The 23,010-nt window shown below is 33.5% G+C and overlaps 1 protein-coding gene across 1 annotated transcript in view; it reads left to right on the top strand.

Moving 5' to 3' along the window:
- Nucleotides 1-23,010, top strand: part of LOC142353757 (inactive tyrosine-protein kinase 7-like) — a 122,418-nt gene that overhangs the window by 28,419 nt on the left and 70,989 nt on the right. Inside the window, exons 2-3 of the mRNA XM_075406108.1 lie at nt 15,899-16,116; nt 20,548-20,658. Coding sequence (XP_075262223.1) covers nt 15,899-16,116; nt 20,548-20,658 — 329 coding nt within the window. The remainder of the gene's footprint in view (nt 1-15,898; nt 16,117-20,547; nt 20,659-23,010) is intronic.

Below are 23,010 nucleotides of genomic sequence, written 5' to 3'. Positions count from 1 at the left end.
ATATAGTCTTATGACTTAATCTTTTTCCTTATAGATCCAATTGTCTTTATGAGAAGCTATAAGGTAATCTGTCTAGTTTCAGTTGAAATCTTATTATTGCTCTAATTATTAAAATTTTTTTGTTGATAAAAAGGTTTTCGTTGTGTTTTTTCTCTTTAAGATCTTTTTGTTAACCAACTTTTTGCCAAGAGACAGCAGCAACAAGTTTTTTTACGTTTCGCATGACCTATATGTTAGTCATAATTGCAGTTTGTGTTTTATGGATTGAATTTTAGCTTTGACGCTACAAGTTTTGTTAAGATTTTTCTTTAATTTTTAGTTCTCTGCGTAGTTTTGAGGTTAAATTTTTGTCTTGTCAAAGTATTAGCAATGATAACAGGTCTATTTCCTAAATATTCTGTTGCAAGAAATCTCAATGGAAAACTGCTATTATTTGTATCAAAACATTATGAAATTAAAGGCTTAAACACTCTTTTCGCGTAAAATTTGTTGGAAATTTTTTTTTTGTCAGAATTTTCCGTTCTTTTTAATGAATAGCATAATCTCCGAATTTTCAAATGAAATTGGTTTCCTTTGTTGATATAAATATAATTATTTATTTATTTCAGTCCATTGCTAATGCTTTTCACGACATAGATTAGTTTTTTTTCTAAAAATTTGAATATAACTTTTGAATTTAGCATTCTCCTTCTTTTTTTGTGTTATGAAGAAAAAATCACGTCTGTCAATGTTTGTGTTGGAAAGAAGCGCATTTGCATATTTCCAACATTTATTATGAAAAAAATAAAAAATTAAAGTTTTAACAGATTCGATGTCGTTTTTTTGGAAAAATTATTTGAGTTTTACATTTTTGTCTATTTTTATCGTTTACTGCGGACATATGACGTATTCTCAATACTGGCAGAGGTCTCAAGGACATACTATTAGGGTTCTTCTAATGGAGGGTCTCAAAGACTTCCTACTCGGCTTCTTTTTGCAGACAGATGACGTATTCTCAATACTGGCAGAGGTCTCAAGGACTTCCTATTAGGGACTCCCTAAATGAGAATATGGGAAGATTAAATTTGATAACTGATGATTTTGATGATACCTTAATTCTTTTTTCTCTAATTGATAAGTAGTCTGATAATTGACATGCGATATATCACATTATTGTTGTTGAGAAAAACGCAATTGAGCATATACTTTTTTCAGTGAATAGGGTATGCTCTACATGGCTCTAAAACTGTTTTCTCGGAAAATTTAAATTTATTATTTATTTCATTGCTCTATTTGTTGTTTTGTGTCGAACAACTTTTTATGCTTTATTACAGACCAGGATAACTTCTTATGCTATGGAAGTTTAAGTGAGAATATTGTACGTTTTAATTTGATAGCTGATTGTTTTATTTGGGTTTAAAATTAATTGTTTTCAAGAAGTTTTGGTTCTTTTGTCTAATTGTTGTGGAGTTTTACCATTGAAAGTGACGTACCAAATTGTTGGTGTTGAAGAGGCACAATTGGACATATCTAATGTTTTCAGTGAATAGATTATGCCCTATACGGCATCGAGAGCTTTTTCTCGAAAAATTTAATTTAATTGTTTATTTGTATTAGGATAATTACAGACCTCAATAATTTCTTTTTGAGTTATAAGTGAAGCAATTCAATAATTTCAGTTAATGGCTAATGGGTTTTCTGACTTTGAGACTTTGAAGCCAACTCTTTTCAAAAAATTGAAGTTTTTTCTGAAGCAATTTCTTCTAATTGTTACCCGGTGTTATTTAAGGGCGGATTCTATATCCTGTCTAAAAACAAGTTTTTTAGTACAAGCTTCTTTGTAAATTTGATCAGATGCTTTTTGAACTTTGTTATTAGGTATTTAAAAAAACTGATTTTTTGTAGTAATTAATGCTTCTTGTTTATATTTGGTTTTTTTAATTTGCCTTGTCTTGTAGTCTTCTTAATTGCGGGCCCGTAGGCCCTCTAATATGTACATTTTTGTTTCTTTACCAGTTTTTTTTTTGGAACAATATGTGAATTTTTTAGTTTTGTCCATCTGTTCCTCATTTGGTAGACAATTTTGCTTAAAATGTGGATGAGCGGGGTCGGAACTTAATGTGTGAACACACTTCACCGAAGCCTTCTTGTTTTTATTTATGCTCTGCCCGGCTTTTTCTGTTGCGTCATTTTTATCCAATTTATATCTTTTCCAAGGAGATGCAAAAATATATCACCGAAAAGCTCTCTAAAGTTTGAAGCGATCCTTGAGATAATTGTTAAAAATTTTAAAATTGGCAAAAAAGCAAAAAAAAATGGGTTAACTTATTGAATCAATGTGTCTAATAGAAATTAGTTTTTTTAGCAACATCTTCTGCCTAAAATTTGAATTGTTAGGTTATCTCTTTCTTTGCCTGATACTGGGTAATTGAAAGAGCACTTGAACATTTTTGGAGAAACTGAGACTAAGTTTGTTTTCAAAAAGTTCAGTTTCCCATCCCCGGATTTTGTAATGAGGCCAAAATCTTAGCTTCAGTCTATTGTGCCAACATTGCCTTTTTCCTTCATACTATTTGGGGTGAAGCACCAGTTTTTTTATTGGAACTCAAACACTTTCGAAACCGTTGTTTTAGATACAAGAAAACAAGCAGAATTTTTTTGGCTGGTTTTTGTTCTTAATCTTTCGCTGTCGGATATTGAGCTCCGCAAAATAGTCGGTTTGAATAACAGTTTCAAAAATTGAGAGGTTTGATTAACATTTTCAAAAACTGTTATCATTCTTTGATCGTGAAGAATTTTTAGTAATGTTTTCCAATTCTTTAAATTTTCTGATAAAATTTTCATCTCTCATAGCTAACAACTTATGAATTTTTTGACAATTTTGCCGCTCAAAAGAACGTAGAGGAACATACAAACTGTTCTCTGTTCCACACTTGGAGTTGAAAATGTTACTCATTGTTCTTGTTCCCTCTTCCCTCATACTCTCTTGAAAAAAACAGTCATTTAATAATTTGGAACAATTAATCTTGTGAATATACAGTTGGTGCAATTTCGGTTGTTAACTGTAACGACAGCTGTCCTATGATTGAGGATATTTAACTTACTCAAGGTATAAACAAAATCACGTTTCAGGGCTTTTCACGCAATTATTGACGTAGGTTTTTTAAATTGATTTTTGTTTTGAAATTTCAGAACATTTCATCGCATTTCTTACTTCTTTTTCCAAAAATTCCGTGAACAAGGACGAAAGTTGAAAAATTTCAGATCAGATCTTATTTATATTAATCATTTTAACGATGAAAGTATGAGAAAATTTTTTAAGGTACTTCGCGGAGTGGAATTCTTAACAATTAAAATTATTTAAGGAACAAAATTAAGTAAAGATATTCACTGAAAAAAATGAAATATTTGTTGTCTTGCATGTTTTCAGCTTCAAGGTCACATCTTCTCTGAAAGATAAAAACATGATATTTTTAATTTGTTCACACCTAATTCCCATTCTCTATGTACTCTGTTATTAAAAAAGAGTTTTCAATAATCAAGCCCGATTCAAGTAAACAGCTTTGGGTTACTGCTTAACAATTCAAATGATGTGTCAAAATTATTATTAACATTATATACGCAGAAAAATGTAAATTGAAATGCATTTTCGTTGACATTTTTTGGGGGGCATGCAATTGTTGAATTAAAAAGCCTAAGGCTTATATAGACGCCAATCAGAACACCGTAGTCATTGAATTTGATCATAAGTCAGTGAACAGTATTGGCACAGTTATTAGTAGTGCACAAAGTTGATGGAAAATGAGAAAGGAGTGAGAAGGGAGGTGGGGGAGGGAGGGAGAGGTTGGGAGGGGGGGGGGGGGGGGGCTCAGATGAGAAAGGTGAGGAGAAGCAAATATTTTTATGTATATATCTGTATATGTGTGTATGTAAGTGTAAGTATGTGTGTATATGTGTTTGTGTGTACGTTTGTGTATGTGTGTGTGTGAGTGTGTGTGTGTGTGTGTGTGTGTGTGTGTGTGTGTGTGTGTGTGTATGTGTGTGTCGTGTGCGTATGGGGGGAGGGGGGTTGTGGGGGGGGGGGGGGTGTTGTGTGATGGAGTGGATGAAATTGATACAAGGACGGGGATTTAATTTTGCGTGTTTCCCTCTCAGCATTGTAGAATTGATACTCGTAATCCTATTTCACTCCCAGACTTAATTAATTATTTAGAAGTCAAAGCTTGAAAAATAATAGACTTATATCTGTTCACAGAATTAAAAGACATTTCACGTCGCGGCTGCAAAGGGAAAAAGTACAAAAACAGCATGAACGCATATTTAAGGAGACTATTTTGGTTCCCCGCCTCTTGTTTGTGGGGAAAAGCTTTCCTAGGTCGCCCTATTTTTGTCAAGTACGCTCTGTATATAATCATGACATATTACGAAAAAAGCTATTAATCTTTCTAATTCCAGTTGACATAGGATTAATGTTAGTTAAGCAGCTCTTGTCATAATAAGAGCTATATTTTTCCATAAAAACAGTCTTCATGTCACCAAAATTGGGAGATATTTATAAACAAATCGAAGTTCCCTTGTTTACTTTCCATCACGTATTGTTTTCGACCAATTGAACTTTAAATTAAGCTACATTATTCGCAATAATAAATCATTTCGCGTTCACGGCCGATTTGGTAAATTTGTGCAGAAATTGTGGTCTTTTTAAATTTTTTGTTGACATGTCAATATATTATCAATTGTAAAGAACTATAGCAGATATTTTTTATGCTAATAAATATTCTGGCTTTTATCAGTTGAATTGACAAGAATATTCTTACTTCCATCAGTTCAATTTCGGTTTTTGAAACCTCTTCATTTTTTATACTTCATAAGGTCTAACTCAAAGCACAAAAGTTTTCCTACGCGAATTTTGATTGAGTTTATGAGCTCAGCTGTGAATATTGAATTGCTGAAATCTGCCGAAAAACCAGCTCACTGATTTTTTCGGTGTCCCGCTTTTTCACTCCTATTCATTTAACCCGCTATCATTTAACCCCGATTTATTCACCCCTCTCTCATTTAACCCCTCTATCTTTTAACCCCTCTATCATTTCACCCCGATTTTAATCTTTCTATAAAATACGGATAAATAAATTAGAAATACAATCATTTGGCCATGCCTCAGCGGCCCGTGGGACTTGATATAAAACTATTGCAACCGAATGTGGGATTAAGAAGTAGAACCGATTTTTTCATGAGTCAACTACATTTACTCTTTGAAACCAAATAATATTTTTTTTAAATTAAGTTTATTTATGGCATTTCTATGTGATCATATTGTTGCAAACTTGCTTAATTTCTATCCGACCTTATTGCTTGACTTCTTCAACAAGCAATACTATCATAGCCGTATGCGGAATTGTTTCAAATTACACCTTGTAGGGCTCGGATGTTAATCTTGCGAGATCTTGCTCTATTAACATAGTCTTTCCCGTATCAAACGTCTCCCGTATCTTTGTATCTTCACGCCGAACAAACTCAACAAAACTCGCCTGAAGAAAAGATAAAATTTTTCCTTGAGAGCCAGTGTGAAGATTTAAATGGGCTAAGTTACTGGTCATCTCTTTTAGCAGAGCGTGAAATAATTGTCTTCAAAATTTCAAGAAATATCAACTCATAGATTTAAGATACCTAAAAATCGTAAATTTGTTATTTTTTAATGAGTTGCAACAAATAAACAAGGAGGCTCGGTAAGTGAGCTCACACATAATGTTCCGATCCCTCTTATCCAAAATTTTGGCTAAATTGTCTAACAAACGAGGAAGAGATAAAAAATCAAAAAACCTCACATACTGATCAAAAATATTTTATCTATGAATAAAAAAATTGCACCCAACTCAAATCCCTTAGATAAGTAAATATTGGCTCATTACTCATTAGCGGGCCAATTAGACATTGTTATTATTAAGGCTACGAGACAAGACAAACAAAAAAAATAGCAACAAAACTTAATGTCAAAACCGAATAACAAAGTCAAAATAGCATCAAATAAATTATAAACTAAACAAATTAATTTCTTGGTTTGTACTTCACTAAAATAAGCACGGGACCACTCCATTTTCAGATTCAGTAACCAGCAGAAAAAAATGACTAAAAACGGACTAAAAAACTCAGAAAATACTAAAAAAAGGCTTAGAAAGAAGACTAAAAGACTGAAAGAATACGTTTGTTTTTCTTAAAAAAAAATAAATAATTTAAAAAAAACCATTAGATATCAATCAGAACTTTAAATACAATTATACACATTCATACCTCAATTTAAAAAAAATTGAGACTTGTCATTATCCTGAATATGTCGTACATCTACAAAAACAAACGACCAACTAAGATGAGAAGCACATAATTTCCAATATTTCCTAATGGAAGACGGTGTCGAAGCAGTTCAAATCATAACCTATTAACAGGAAAACTAATGCGTTCAACTATGCTCCAAATGAAACGCCAGTTTTGTGATATATGGCCGGTCAAAAACGTGACAAGAAAAGAAAAAGAACCTCAAAGAAATGAAAGGGTTCAAAAATCGAAAAAATTTACTGGAAATTTGTAGTATCCACGCAGAAAAAACATTACCTAAACTAAAAAAACCGCAACAAAACCCATAACAAATACGATGCGAATTGTATTCATTAATCATTTGCTAGAAGTCGATCAAAAAGTAAGAGAAAAATAGAGCAAAATAGCAAAGCTCAACAATCCGTTTATTGCTTTGAAGATATGTATTTTTGAAAGTCAAAACGACTCTCAGATGTTGACTAAAAACATAGATATGTTTACCTGAAACTCCTTGAGAAGCCAATTGGACCTGTCATAAACACACTTTTATTTGAATTGTTATTTTTGTAACGTACAAAGAAATGAAGTGCGATTTTTTTTCAAACAAAAGCATCAACTGATTGCAATCCGAAAAATTTTCGGGCATTCAAAGTACTGCGATTTCATCAAAACAAGCCTTTCTATTGCTTTTCTTCCGTTAGAAATACTTTATTGATCCAAAAACTATGGATTTGGATAACTTGACTTAAAAAGACAAAATATCAAAACTAAATGTTTCATTTTGCATAATTATCGGCTTATCTCGACAAAAAACAAAAATTTAATTCAAGAACACGATCAAAGAATGCTCAAGTAAAACTTGCTTTCTTCGTAGGTATTGAAGATTGTGTCAGCAAAATTAAACAAAGTGGACAAAAAAGCTGATTTTGCTCCATTTTTGATGAAAAGAATGCAAAATTTTAGCTAAGGAGGATAAAAGAAGGCTAAATTTAGCAACATTTTGAGCCAAAAAGTTGGACCAAACAGTTCAAAGTTACTCTTCTGCATTTAGAGGTAAAATTTACAAAACAAAACTTCGATAGCTCTAGCAAAAAACAAAACTCAATGAAATCTTAATCTTTTACTTATAATTTCTACGCTGAACGGGCTTTCTAATGATACCACTCACAACCTTCTAAGATGAATATATCGATCGGCCAAAATTGACTGAAGAAAAAACCCTTTTGAATAAATAGCTCCCCTCCCACTTAAAAATCTCCTCCCACATAAATATCTCCTCTACACATCATCTTTAATGATGAAGTTATTGTCTTTTTTTCTGAAAAGGGAGGTCACTATAAAAAACAGGCATTTCGTTTTTCAAAAAACTGTTGAACAATTTCAATTACGAGAAATATATATATATATATATATATATATATATATATATATATATATATAAAATATATATAATAAAATCATGGCGTCTTTTGTTCTAAACAAAATAAACATTCCGAATATTTAACTCATAATAACAGAATTATTTGGTCTCAATCCAAATCAAGTTGAATTTTACATTAGAAGTCACCTTCAAAGCCTCTTATGAACAGCGCATGCGATGTTCAATGTTTAAAAATCAAGATTTATAAATTGCTTTAAAGTTAGCTTTTTCTCGATATACAATATGATTTTTTAAGCAACCTGTGAAAACTGCCCATTCATTGACAGTGTATGTCAATAGTTTGAAAATTATTGCTTTTCAGACGAGCCGGCTCTTAAAAATAATCACTAATTCCAATTCTTCACTTGTTTTGGAAAATTAGTTTTCTGTGGTGAAGCGTAAACAAAGGCTTGGAAACATTGGAGAAGGTAAGAAAAGAAGTACGAAGGTAATGAACGTTTGTGCTCTTTATATCTCCAAAGCCTACTTCTTCTGCAATCAACTAAAAGAAACATCAGAAACATTCTCTGACAGTTCGAAACCAACAAAAAAAACAAAACAAAATTCTCAAAAAGAAAAGAATGTAGGAATTTTTTCAAAACTTTTTCAGACAGTTTGGAAATTTTGGAATTATTGATATCTTTGAGAACGAAAAACCAATTATTTTTACGGAGAAAGCAAGTTTGTAAGCATTGTAGCCAATTGAGCATACCTCCTTTTTTGAAAATTTTTAAATCCGTATAATGCAAAAGGGGAAACAAATAGCCCAAAAGTTTTTGAAAAATAAAGAACGGTGCAAAATTTAACATTAAAGTGTTGCAAAACTCTATTTCTGATACCTTAATTTTTGTTTGCTTTTATCAAAACTAAAAATCTAAACTTCAAGTCAATAGAAACTTTCTGACCAATTAGCCAAAGAGCATTTAGGCCTGACAGGTTTTATATCAAAACATGCTTGAACGTGTTCTTAATTAGAGGTCTCGCTAAAGGCAAGCGCTTCGTTTAAGTCCATTAACAAGTCATGTTTTGGGGTAGCGAAGTAACCCCATGAGGACGCAGTGAGTGTGTCAGCTCGCAAATTTCGGAAAAGGTTCAACACTAAATCAAGCTAAGAAATAATAAATAGAAAAATTTGAAGATCTGGAGAGGCCAATAAAGAAGAGATTGCCAGTCTCATTTTTGTCTACTTCAGGCAAATTTCAAGAACCTCTTTTTGAGCAGCAGTACTGAGTCTCATTGTATTTTTGCGCTAATTTTTTTTAAGTAATTTAATTTTTGTACGGTGGCATGAATTTTTAAAGTTGCAAGCAGATTCCAAGTTCGTGGATGATATCATTTGGACAAGGTTGTAGATCGAATGAGCCAATCCTGAAATATATGGGGCGTTCCTCATGACTCCTCTGGCTGCGTCTTGTTATTTCCAAACATTGTTTTTTCATGGATAGATAATGTGAGTTTACTGATTAAAAAAAAGAAACAATGAAAAGATTGTCCGTGTTCTATAATAAAGCTGACTAACTGCTTTTGACTGGCTAGTTTTGTTTTCTACGAGAAAAAATTCGAAACGCTTGTCTAATTCCTGTACTTTTTAAATGGGGGATTTCGAATTGATTTGAGTGAGAGTCACTTCGTGTTTTTCTGGTGTACTTTTGTTAAAATCTAACTGCCTAAATAATTTTTTTAAGTTTAAATGAAAAGTAATGGCTTGACAGTAGTGAGCCTGATAAGGAAATTCGACACAAAAGTCGCAACTTTTTGTACATAGTCAAATATAAAGTGTGCTTAAGTATTGTTGATGTTATGATTTCAGCGGCTCCTTATTTCATGGTCTTTCACGAGCATGTAATAAACTAGTGCATTTTCGCAATGTTAATATGGTTTGTGCAGCCTGAAAATAGGTGTAACTAGACATTATAATTCAACTATACAATTATAGTGGTATAAAATATTAATTATTGACACCCCAATTCCCCGAGGAAAGATTTGGGGGGGGGGGGGGAAGGGTGGTCAGTTGTTGAAACCTCATCATTTTCAGGTTTTTCCAAACCTATCCCACTCGTGATATTTCCATTTTCAATGTTTTTTAAACTATTTTTTGACCGTTAAAGTGAAAACAATCAATAAAAGGTGAAAAGGTTTTCAAGATTCATTGATTTTGTATACTTTCGGAACGTTTGTTTGTCTGTTGTGATTGTTGTTGTTGTTGTTTGTTTATTTTGAGTGGGAATTGTTGACGGGTGTGTTGAAAGGTACTCGGTTTTCCTGAAGGGAGTGAAAGAGACAGAAAAGCAGCGTCATTTCAGTTCTTACTCCACCCTTTGCAAGTTTGTTTACTTCAAATCAAAGCCAATTGCGAGTAAATAACAAATTTATTGATTTTCCCCCTTTTTAAACAAACACTCACTTTTCCCGAGAGCGGTTTTGTTTTCCCAAGATGTGAAGAAATAGACAGAAAGGATGAGAAAGCGTCTGTTTAAATTTATGACTCTGTTGCTTTCAACTTATTCCCGAATTGATATAAATCAATTTGAGCAGTAATAAAAAGGTATCATTTGTTACAATTGGGTAGTATCTATTGAAAGTAACCACACCGTAAACTACCGCTACCTCCACCCTATTCCCTCTTTTATTCACACTTAATCCCATAAATATTTCCTCTACAATAAGGGAGGAAAAGCGTATTGTTGACTACTGAAACAATTTTTTAACTGGCGGATATATTTAACTAGTATTGCGGTATAATATCACCATGGGCAAATTTATTCCCAATTTTCATAGGCGAGTCTTCATTTTTATATTTGAATTATTTGTTATAACACGCCCCAAATTTATCGCCTGTAACTGTTTTAATGCCTTGGCTATTTTGCGCAAGATAAACTCACACCCACGCTTAATTACCTCTACTAACAAGTACTTATCAAGTTACGGGGCCATTTTTAAATTGCTACCATTTAACTTCACCGGACAAGACGCAAAGGTTCAAGCGTGAACAAATAAAGGCATCACGGGTCACCCTGGGCTGACGGGAGGAAAAGGGAGGGGGGTGTTGTCCTATGGAAAAGATTGGGTGTGAATAAATTGCGTTAGGGCTTTTTTTGAGTGGGTGTTCGAGGTGGCGTGATGTGAATAGGGGTAATAAGTGGGTGGGGGTGTCTATTTCATGGGCTAAATATGATGATACCTGTCATATGTCATTCAAGCCCACTTTTTGACTAGTGGGTACTTTTCCTATTACCACAACCACCCCACTACCCCCACCTACCTCGTTTCCACCCTTGTTCTACCTCTGCCCCTACAATAATTCAATCATATGCTCCATTTCACTTGTGAAAGTATATTGTACTAACTAATACAATATGATTTATCATACATACACTATTTGATCATACCCTTTTGCGTTTCGCTCCATCAACCCGTTAATTTTATCCCACTAAGACTATCGCTTCCTTAGTTACCTCTTGTACCTGCACCCACCCCCCCCCCCCCCAACCCCCTCCACCGCTACAACTACCACCCCACTACCACCTCTGAACCGATTCAATTTTTCGACCCATGAAGGAAGCATAATATGTGAAACTAGATGATTGGGGAACAGGTAAGTTGGGGTGGAGTGGGGGGTTTGTAGAAGTGTAGATGGGGGATTAAATTATAGGATTAAGGGGCAAGTGGTGGGAAAGAAGGGGGGGGGGGGGGTAGATGGGATTGGGAAAGAAGAACCCGATTGTACAATATAGTGTCTATGTGTACTTATGTGTGTAAGTATTAAGAGTTGAGTTAAGTACAGTGAGTTGTAAGTATAGTGTATTTTTGTTCAGTGGAGCAAAAAAAGAAGAACAGCGTATCAGTTATGCTCTCTTAAACTGAAGTTAGACGCGAGACAAGAGAACTGCTGATTTCAGGGGTGCTAGAGCAAGGCAAGAATGGGTATATGGACAAAATGTGCTTTTATAATCTTATGATGGACCGCTAGGTTAAGAGAGCGACAGCGAGAGAGTGAAAAAAAATGTTTAAAAAGACAGCTAGGTGGGGGGATATATATACTACAACCAACTACCAATATGGCTGTACTTTGACTTGGGCCGCATTGAACATGGGCGCTTTTGAAATGAATAACTCAATTACAAATATCATTTTGCCTTTCTTTTATACTCAAAATATTCCTAATTGATAACTTACCTGGTCCTGCGATACCATATCATTTATAACTTACTTATTATAACTAACTACCTGCCTAGTATAGACGGCATTAACTCCCCACGATATTAACAATCCATTCTATAACTTGAATTGCTGCCGTATAATAACTTTTTGACTACCTTTAACTAACGTATTACCTGGTTAAATAGTTATCAAATAAATGTCGTCACAAACACCGACAGCGTTTTTGACATTTTTTGTTCAAATTGGCTTCGTTAATGCAATTTATGCGTCTAGTGCCATTTTGTTATCAATGGTTAAAAAGTTCAGACAAATTACGTCAACTGTTCACGTATTATTGCCCTTATCTTTCCTAATTATTGCGACTTCGACTGAAGGTTTGTCAAGATATGGCTTCTCTTTAATCTTCTTTTCACGCTTCTAACTAATTGTTCACAAAATATTATGACGTCATTATAGTTGACAAGAATTAGTTTAGTATCATCATTACGTTGCAATTGTCTGATTTTTTGAGTAAATTTACTCGATTTTGTCTCTAATTTTCACAACCATGTTTTAAGATAAGCGTATGTAGAAATTGATGACAGTAAGCAAAATTAAGCCAAATTTGCATCAATTTTGATTATATTTTCCACAATGTGTTTTCGGGTTAGGGTAAAAATAGTGAAAATATTTTGGAATAATTTTTGGCGTATATTTTCGGTTAAAATCAACTATATACAAAACTGGGCACCAAAAAAATCTAAATGATACAAATTTCATAAAAACTTCTGATGAAAGCAGTTAACGAGATTAAAAACAATATCAGTGTCAAAGTGCGTTGTTTCACCGATTCGATAATTATTTAAATTTCAGGCGACGTTAATACTAACTAGTTCATCTCGTTATCTATTTCTGTTATTTTTAAATAAACAATGTGTCGCCAATTTATAAAAGAAGTACTGGTATTAAAATTGAACAACGCCAATAGTCAATGAAAATGCAAATTTTTCCTGAGTTTTGATAATAGATAGGAAATTGTTTCAGTAAAAATTTTTAATGTGGTTTTCTGAATTGTTGATTCGATTTCATGATTTCATGATTGTAATTATACTGAACTACATTTATAGTGTTTCATTTAACAATGTTGTACTCAAATTACTTCTCAAAATTTTTTAAAAAATTCCGATTAATTCAAACACATATTTATTTTTGAGAAAAACGTAAAAAATGAACACAGAACAAAATTTTTTCATGCATGAAACATGAGGTCTAAATTTATGTATTTCAATAAAATTATTGCACATTTTATTGAGTGAGGTTATTAGATTTTTTTCCAGACAGAAAAACATTTTGTCTAATTTGAACAAAAAAATCTTTGCTGGACACTTCACCAGCTCCGCAAGACACTTTGCTTATAACAGTAACAATTGTTTTCTGGTTTTGACACATACACAAAGTTTTATGAAGCATAATACAAAGTTAGAAACTAAGAGGAAGTCTTTTAAATGTTTTTCTTTAGGAAGTTGGGATTTCTGGTTGGAGATGATGTTTACAAATCTCTAGCAGTGTTGTTCCCTAACTCATTCCTCCTATTTTTCTCAATCTGGAAACCACATTCATCAAACTTGATTGTCGCTAATTTTATTAATTACTTAAACTGCCTTATGTAAGCAAAATTTTGAAAAAAGTAAACAGAATCAACTCATGATGCATTTTTGCGTTCGTCATAGCACTCTTATAGAACCAGGTTGGAATCTAAATTGGTTCACCATTGTTGCTTCAAACTTTAGGAAATATTCTGTTGCACGGCCGGTCCACAAAGTTAAGTTCCGTGTCTCTCAAAGTAGAATCAACAAAAAATCATCAGATCATTGGTAGTTTTATCATTTGATATATAGGATGCCTGGTTTTATGGGAAACTGTTATTGCGGACTTATTCGCTTTTGATAAAAGCAATCGTTCGGATTATTCATTTGAAAACAGAGAAACTTCAAAAACATAATTATGAAAACGTCTAAGCCACCTAGAACTAGATCATTTTGTTTGGAATGTGTGAAAATTTAGTCCTATTGGAATTTGTTTCTTTTTCTTTGTTAAAATTTTAACAGAAACTATTTACCCAATTTCAACAAATTCACATTTTTACATTTTTCCCAAAATATTTTCTAACTGGTTCCTATCTAATTTTTATTTTCTGAACACTTCGCTTGTGCATATTGAGAAGCCTATCTTTGAACTCACTGTGTCCATAATTTTAGTATTTATTTTTTTAAAATAATTTTTGACCAAAGTCAAGTTGATATATTTTATGTTAATAACAGTTTTTTTTCCAATTAAGAAAAATAGGATGAATGAATATGGGATTAATGTTATAAATTCTGTGGACAGTACTTCTCACACGAAATATAAAGTCCCCAAACTTGATCGAATTTCAAATTAATTATCTTGTTCAGTTTTGGTGGGAATAGTTGCTACTAAGATTAAGTGAGCAATTGAGAACATATTAAGACAAACAGCTTGACACACTCTTTTAGAGATACCAATTTGTCGGTTTTATCAAATTGACTGCATAAATTCACGCTAGATAAATTTCCAAAATTCACCTCTTTCTAAATTTCCAAAATTTTTCTCGATTGATTTGCCTTGTATGAGAATGTCACAATTTATGCATGTCAAGTTGTTAGTCTTTATGAGCTTTTGTATAGAGATACAGGTATGAATTTGATGTAAAATGTGTCCACTTGGAGCAACGCTAATTCGATAATGATAATACTTGGGTCTTTCCCATTATAGCCCCCCCCCCAGCTTCATGGGGGGCTATAATGGGAAAGACCCTAATACTTTTCGCGATGCACCTGATATTTAAGTCGGATAAATTTGGAGTATAAGCAAGCAAAACTGTCGTATGATACAGTCCAACGATTCAGCTGTCCTTTAAAATTATAGCTGATTTAAAATTTGGATCTATTCTGACCCCCACCACCATCCCCGTATTTATTGGCGTCAACTTACAAACTATATGTTGTTATATCACACTTTACAATGCATGGAAAATAGATCGTACGCCTGATGGGCGTAAAAGTTATGTGTCCGCAATGCTTGGAGGGGGGGGGGGGGATGGATCCAAATTTTAATTTAGCAGAACAAGAACACACACCTGTAGATTAAGAGCATTGGATTATAGCTTTTATCGGTATTAATAATTTCAATTGTGACCCAAAAGCCATCTAAAAAAGCAATCCTATTACTTTGCAAGATTTTTGCAAGATTTTTTTGCAAGATTTTTTTAATAGATTTTTTTGCAACTTTTTTGCAAGATTTTTTAATAGCCTAGAAACCTTTTTTTGCAATAGCCTAGAAACCTAGTTAAAAAGCGCCCAACAATAAAACACCAACAATAAAACACCGACAAAAAAACGTCCTACGGCCTATCCTATAGTGTAAAAGTTTTCGGCAAAATTAAGAATTGAATTTAAAGAAAAATAAAAGAAGCATCACAAGAAAAACAAAGACATCGTATTATCAATATATCACAAGCTCGACCCATGAAAAGACTGGAGCTGGACTTTTACTAGGAACCTCGACCGTGTAATTTTAGTCAATATTGCCCCCCCCCCCCCCCCCCCCCCCAACAGACTTTTAATGTCTTTTCATAAGTCGAGGTCTAGACCTAGGAAGTTTTCGTGTCTACTGTTATTGTCACCGGACAGTACGTAATCTTCAAACTGATAGACACAGTATTTGTCCAATATAGTGAACTATACAATCGGTTACGAAACCTGTTAAAATGTACCCACAAAGCTGACTAGGTGAGGGCACACATGAACGGATCGCGGTGTAAAATTTGATCTTGCAGAATTTTTGGGATCTATTCTGTCCCCCACTCCCCAGTGTTTTTTATGACACCCAGTTACAAATTCTATGTTGTTATATAGCACGTTACTATGTAGGAAAATAGCACGTGCGCCTGGGGGTCATAAAATATTCATGCTCACTAAGCTGGGGGGTGAGGAGAAACAGAATAGATCCAAATTTTCTCTGTTTCAGCGTACATGCAGGAAGCAGAGATCCTGGTACCTTCTGACGTGTACGCAGTGAAAGGGATAGAGAAGGATGCCATTGTGGACTGTGAGATCTCTGGGTTCACCCCTCCGGACGACGCCTCACCCTCGGACCAGTGGAGTATCACGTGGAGGAAGGTGGGGGAGGACTTCTCACTTCTCACCAACCATCAGGGAATCTCTTACAGCATAAAGAAGGAAAGAGTGAGTGTAATCCAGATATGTGTCGGTCATCAGAGTCATTTTTTTTGGGGGGGGGTGGGGGGGGGTTGATGTCTTAGCAGGCGCAAGGACTGTGAAAATGGAGTGGGTTCGAATCCGCGAATATCTAAACTTCCAGTTTCAGTGAACCCAAATATGACACATCTTGACAAGAAATGCAAGATCTTGAAATTCTTGATGAAACTTCTTGAAACTTCATAAAATCTTAAATCTTATTATTTATGATCTTCTGCAGTTATCTCAAGTTTCATTTGACTGGGTAACGGCAACTGGCCTTCAATTATCTAACTTGGGTATCAATTATAACTTTCAGCATTCTAATGAGGTTTATTTGATTTAGCAGGAGTTTTTACGACAATATTTGTTAATGTTTTAACTTGTGGAGTTTAGCAAGACAATGCACCACTTTCAGTTTTGCTTTCCACAGAGACGCTTCTTAATTTTGGATTATTTGACAAAAAAATCTGGATCTATTCTGCCCCCGCTTAGTGAGCCTAAATCTTTTATGACCCCCCGGCGCACGTGCTATTTTCTTACATAGTAACGTGCTATATAACAACATATAAATTGTAACTCGGGGCCAAAAAAACACTGGGGGCCGAAACAGAATAGATCCAAAAATCTTTCCCAAATTTTTCAGTTTGTCAAAACCCAAATCCCGTTTGTTGTTTACAAACAAGAATTTTCAGTTGTGTCATAGTCGTTGAAATGATTTCTTATCAAATTATGTACAAAGGATATGCTACTCAAAATACCCAATACTACAAATTATCCAATGTGCTAAAATACCCAATGCCAATACCCAAATAATGTGAACTTCCGACCATGCTTTAGTTGGGGGAAGAACTATATACTCAAACGGGTTTTTTCATCAGTCAATTTTAGCCGTTCGATATAATCATCGTACAGCTTTGTGAGTAGTATCATTAGAGATCCCGCCCAACGTAAAATATGAAATCAAAAAATTTTTCTGATTTTTGTTTTTTCAGGGAGTTTTCGAATTCCGCCGAATTACGTTATTTTCGTTCAATATTTTAATCATAATTGTCCCAATTTTTGTCAATTTTGCTCACATTTGATAAAGTTGTTAAAAGTAGTGTTCCTGGTTTCATTTTTAACATTAGAGGAGATTTGCTGAATTATTCGGTCCGAGTTTTTTGGCCAGAATTTATGCTAAATTTTGCTATTTTCAATAATTTTGTCCTCAAAAACGGGACCAAAAATGCTTTCTAGACTTTTTAGACAAGTTAGAATTGCGGACATATTCCTCATATGATCGAAGAGAGAGCTAATTGTACTCTGGCTGGCGTTAAGAGTCTTCTGGAATTATAAATTGCCAGTTTTTCGCAAACTTAAACACAATCATTATACAAAATGTATTATCAATTTTTGATATACTGAACAGCTTCGTTTGAAAATTGATATGTGTAACAACCATTTGGACAATTTGTTGTTTTAGTAGTCATTCAGTGAAATCAGGGCTGATCCTGATCTCAGCATGGATGGTTACAATAAATGTTTTTTAAGATTTTTTTTGGTGCGTTGTCTATTTTTTCAAATATTTCCGCATTTAAAGTTTTTATACAGTTTTTCGGCAAGAATTTCAAATCACGGTTTAGTTATTGACAGACACTGTTTAAAAAAATGAAGCTCAAGGAACATGTATTATGGTTTCAAAAATAATCTAATGGTTTTTATGGCTTTGACAAAATTTTTTCGTAAAATTTTTTCCACCACCTGTGTGTTTCTTTCGTTTTTAAACTTATTGTAGACCAAAGACATAGTCTCTCCAACCAAAGATGGAGAGACTATGTCTCTCCAACCAAAGACTTCTTTATGAGGTATAAGTGTTATCTAAATCTCTTATGAATTTGAAAAAAAAATGTTTTTAAGAAAATGTTGAAAAAATTTTTAAACTTTGCCAATATTTTATCTTATTTCTCTGAAATTTTGGCGCAATCTCAGTAAAGACAAGACAAAACCTTTTTCATGTGAGATAGAAATACATGCATCTAACGGTTTGATATTTAACTATTGGCTTCTTGGTTTCGATACTAAGATTTTGCAAAAAAATTTTGGGGTTTGTGCGTAGTTGCACATTTTATAGGTTCTTTTTGTTTCCTTGAGAAATGATCACATCAATGACGCATCCAAATGAAGTTGAAAGAATGCAGAGTTGTGAAAAAAACTGAATAGGTTCATTGTTTTTGTTGAATAGTTTATTTTTTTATGGGCTGAGACACAGCTCTCTCTCTCTCAAAATTTAGTGAAAACTTTTATTTTGCTTGTGTTTTTCTTCTTTTTTGTTTTAAGGCTGTACTTAATAATGATAAAGTTCAACTGTTTCCCCAGGACGTATTATTGAATCTATTTGAAGTTTTCAATTTATAGCTAAATGTTTTATTTACTTTCAAAGGAACTTTTTAAAAAATAAAAAAGGCTTTTTCCAAATGTGTTTTTTTGCTCTCATTTTTGTCATCATGTAACTTAAACTCATTAACGAGAAGTGTCAACTACTTATAATTATTAACACATTTGTTCTATTTTCGGTATAATTTTGACTGATTGCTTCTAATTTCATAAGATGTTTTCGAATTTCGATGCAGTTCAGTTTTCTGTTTTCTTTTTGTTGTCATTTCTAGGTAGGCGTTTTATGAGGAAGGTACCTTGATATTCAGATAAGCAGCAGAAGAAGATTTATATTTCTGCTGTATAACTTCATATAAGTATGTTGTCTTCAGCACTGTGATGTCTTAAACTCTTTATGAAGTTTTGGATTCTGCCTGTATTTATTATTTTGTAGTCTTGTGACTTAGTATTATTGATAACAGGCACAATTGGCTTCTTGAGATATTTCAAAAGAATCCATCCCTTTTAGTTCAAATCTGTGTTATGACTTTCGATTAACTTTGTTTTCGAACTTTTCTATCTCTTCTTCTTTTGGTAGCCAATTCATTCAAGAATGTGGATGAGCGGGGTCGGAACATTATGTGCAAACGCACATTACCGAGCCTCCTCGATTGATCTTTGGTTTCAATAGTCCGATTGTAAACCAACTGTAATAGCAACTGCTAATTGGCAATCTGACTATTGAAAGTAATAAAGAAAAAGAAATTAATTGGGCATTAGTTCTTCTGGCACCTTGAGTATTTTTTAACATTTAGTATTTTCAGCAAAATTTATTTGAATTCAGCTGATAATTTTATCCCTATCATTTGTTCGGTTGTAATGCACGGCTACGGCGTGGCAATGATGATCATAATTTAAAAAAAATATCTAAATTATCAAATTATCTCGCATAGGTAAGATATGATAGTTAATCTTTCGAGTAATTTTAACTGTGACGTAAAATAAAAGCTATTTTGATATTATTTTTTTGCAATTGGTTATTTTGACACTGGGTATTTTGACATTAGATATTTTAGTATTGCATATTATTTCCGGACACTTTGTTCAACAAATAACTAAATGATTCGAAAAAAAAACGATTAACATAAAAGTTATCCTATTTCAGTTGACTTCTAATTCATTGACCCATAACTCCTTTTGTTGCTTATCTAATTATCCTATCATAATTCTTCCCTCTCTTAAAAGGTGATATTTCAGAACAGCTTCCTTCTATCTGTTTCCACCCCTTTCAGATTATGTCTTATCCGCCGATCACCGCCCTTTTTGGGTTACCACCAGGAGAACCAAGTTGCCCGATGTTCGGTTATCTGTCATTTTGCAACTTAAAATCAGGTACTGGAGATCTGGCTTCATAAAGTACAGAGCAGAGATAACTGTTTAGATAAAGTTTAGATCTTTAAATTTTTTGATAATTTTCTTCTCGCTTCCCCGAGAATAACAATTCTGACTTCATTCACGTGAACAATCTGATACCCGGTTCTACATTGATAAAGACACTTTCCAGACACAGTTTAGCGGCCGTCAAACTTTTAACCCCTCCCCGCTACACGCGCTATTTTTATTGCAAACTAAAAAGCGCCAAATAATGACATATAAAATGTAACTGGGGACCGTAAATGGATCCTGCGGAGGGCGAGATGAGTTGGAGGGGGGGGGGGGGGGGGGGGGGGGGTGGAGGAAGGTAGCAAAGTTTTATGTCAGATTTCTGATAATTCACTGCGGGTTTTTTGCGAATAAACTGCGAAAACTGGGTTTTTTTTTTTGTTTCAGGATATTATTGTATTAATTACTTAAGACGACACCGAAGGTTTTGCTAAGTTTAAAACCAAAAATTTTAAAAGTTTACTGTTTTGGAGACGGAAGCTGTTCTGAATTCACGTTTGCTTACAATTTATCAGTTGGACTTTAATTTCCTTTAAGTTTCAGTAACTAAATACCTTTATTTAATAACTTACATTATTACATGTGCTTATTAACTGACTTGCTTGTTGCTTCCTAATTTAGCAAACCTGCAGATGGAGTTTGAGCAGCCCAGACAGAAAGGAATGGTGTTTCGACGGAGGGGGGCCCGACCGCCCATTTCCGCCCCCCGCTAACACCACACAGTTATGCACAGTACGCCATATATAGACGTGCATTATCACATATTTGCTATCGGTGCATCAGTACTATAAATGTTGAAATCACCCTCTCATCATCACATTTCACATCATTTCACGCCGTGTTCATGCTAGCGGAAATAATCTAAAAGCTCTTCAAGGTCAAAAGTTTATAAAGCTGATCCAAATGCTGTTGACTGAAAATCAATGAAAAGTTGTTTTAATTAGATTATAGAATATTGAGATTTTAGCAGGAATAAGAAAACTAAATTATTCGGTCAACAAGAAACAAAAAACCTTTTAAGGAAAAACGACCTGCTTTATAATTCCTCTGCATAAAAAATTCCGATAAATAGGCACATAGAGTTAATTAATTAAATTTTATATTTTAAAGGTATGATTCTCATCTAGCAACAAATATTGAATAAAATTGATGTATGTATGATTGTTAAAAATTGAATTTATTGTACATTTAGTTGCAAGTATTTTTTAACATATTAGGTATAATATTGAATTTACTTGTTTTTTTTTAAAAAAAAACTGGTAGTAAGGGTTGAAAACATAAAATCATTTATCGACAAACTTATTGAATGCGCTTTCCTGTATTTAAAGAAGTAATAATTAGAGAACAAAATGAGTTGAAATGAAAAATCAAAGTGGAGAATCGAAAAAATTATAATTAAATTCAGTGTTCTATAAAAAATGGCACAGCAAATTTAAAAACTTAAGTAATGACTCTATTAAAAACTTTTCTGGATTTTAATGTTTGTTGGCATTGCAATTAGATTATAATTTATCATTAAATCTCTTTCAATATATGCTTTTTTAAAAAGATTTTTCACAATCCTGCAATAAATTACATTTCTTAAACTTTTGGAAGCGAAATTCAAAAGAGAATTATTAAAAAAGAACCAAACCTGTCTCAATAAGTCCGTTCAGGAATTGCAGTCAAACCGATAAATTTTTAAAAAGTGCTTTTCCAGTTCAATTGAATAGGTTAAAATTCCGATGAAATTCCGTAAAACTAGCAATTAAATAATAAATACGTTTCATTGTTTAATTGAATGGTTAACTTTTCTGTTCAACTCGAGCAGTTTTTGTCCATTACAAAGTAATAATCTTTCGTCTAATATTCACGTGAGTTGACTGACCTAACATCATCAATTTGTAGGTTGTAGAGATATTGATAATTATGATCCAAGATTTTAATTTTTGTATTTTGTCAACGCAAATTTCAAAAATCAATTTATCCGTTTATGCGTACTAGCATAATTAAGGACGTGCAAAAAGCATCATTTTTGAGGGGTGCCAACTCTGAAAATATTGATCTCATCAGAGCTCTACTATCAAAATGATCATATATGCTTAATTTCGATGATTTAGCGTTATGCTCGGAATTTACGTTACGCGCGTTTACTACCCAGGTCGAGGTTTTCGTTTGTGCTCGTTTATGACACAGATCGTTTTTGAACGCACACAGGGGGTACGGTGCGTTAAAACATACACAGGCGAGGAATTTTCTTGAACGAGAAACTTAAACGCACCAAGTACTTACGTTCGAGCCAAAGTCTGCCCCAAAGACGTGCCAAAATCTGCAACATAGACGCACCAATTCTGCAACATACACGAGGCACATTATTTTACATACACGGAGCACCTTCTGAGCCACAGACGAGCCAAAAACTTTGTCATAGGCGAGCTGAATTCTGCATCATACGCTTTTACAAAAAATTTTGCAGGAAAATTTTCGGAAATGTCCTCCTTCTCTCAACCGGGCTGGGGACCGGCTACGGTGGAGTTACAAACGAACAACTTCAGGAGATTTTGAGAAGAGCCTTAGTTAAAAAATCAAGCTCAAACTCTATCTCCAAATAATAATTCCTATAGCCATAATTCCTTTTGTTCTACACACTAAGTACACAGGGGATCGAATTGGACAACCCGATGAAAGAGACCTTTTTTAAAATTCGTTATTAGCGATTTTCAAGTATTTCCGTATGAAAAACTAACTTCTTTCGTAGGCAAGCTATAGCAAACATTCTTTTTCTATTTTTTGGACACTGAAAAAACCTGCCAGGAACAAGGGACAATTTCCCACCTCGTCGCATAGTCCAGCAGGGTGTTTTGTGTGATTTGTCAAAAAAGACATCACACAACAGTTTCATCAATTTTAAAAAAAAGAAGACAAAAATTGAGGATTCCAAAAACTTAATGAATCGAAACAAAACCTAAATAACCCAATTTGCAAGTAGCAAAACCACAAATGAAAGAAACTGCATAAATACTAAAACCATTTTGAAACAATGTTTTTTAAAAACATTTTTAAACTTAGAGCCTAATAACATTTTGAGCAGGAAGATTTAAGTAA

The sequence above is a fragment of the Convolutriloba macropyga genome, chromosome 1 (genome assembly GCF_964194025.1).
Source record: "Convolutriloba macropyga chromosome 1, txConMacr16.3, whole genome shotgun sequence".
NCBI classification, from domain to species: Eukaryota; Metazoa; Xenacoelomorpha; order Acoela; family Convolutidae; genus Convolutriloba; species Convolutriloba macropyga.
Note: the sequence above shows the minus strand (reverse complement) of the source record. Positions and strands in the feature narration are given on the sequence as shown.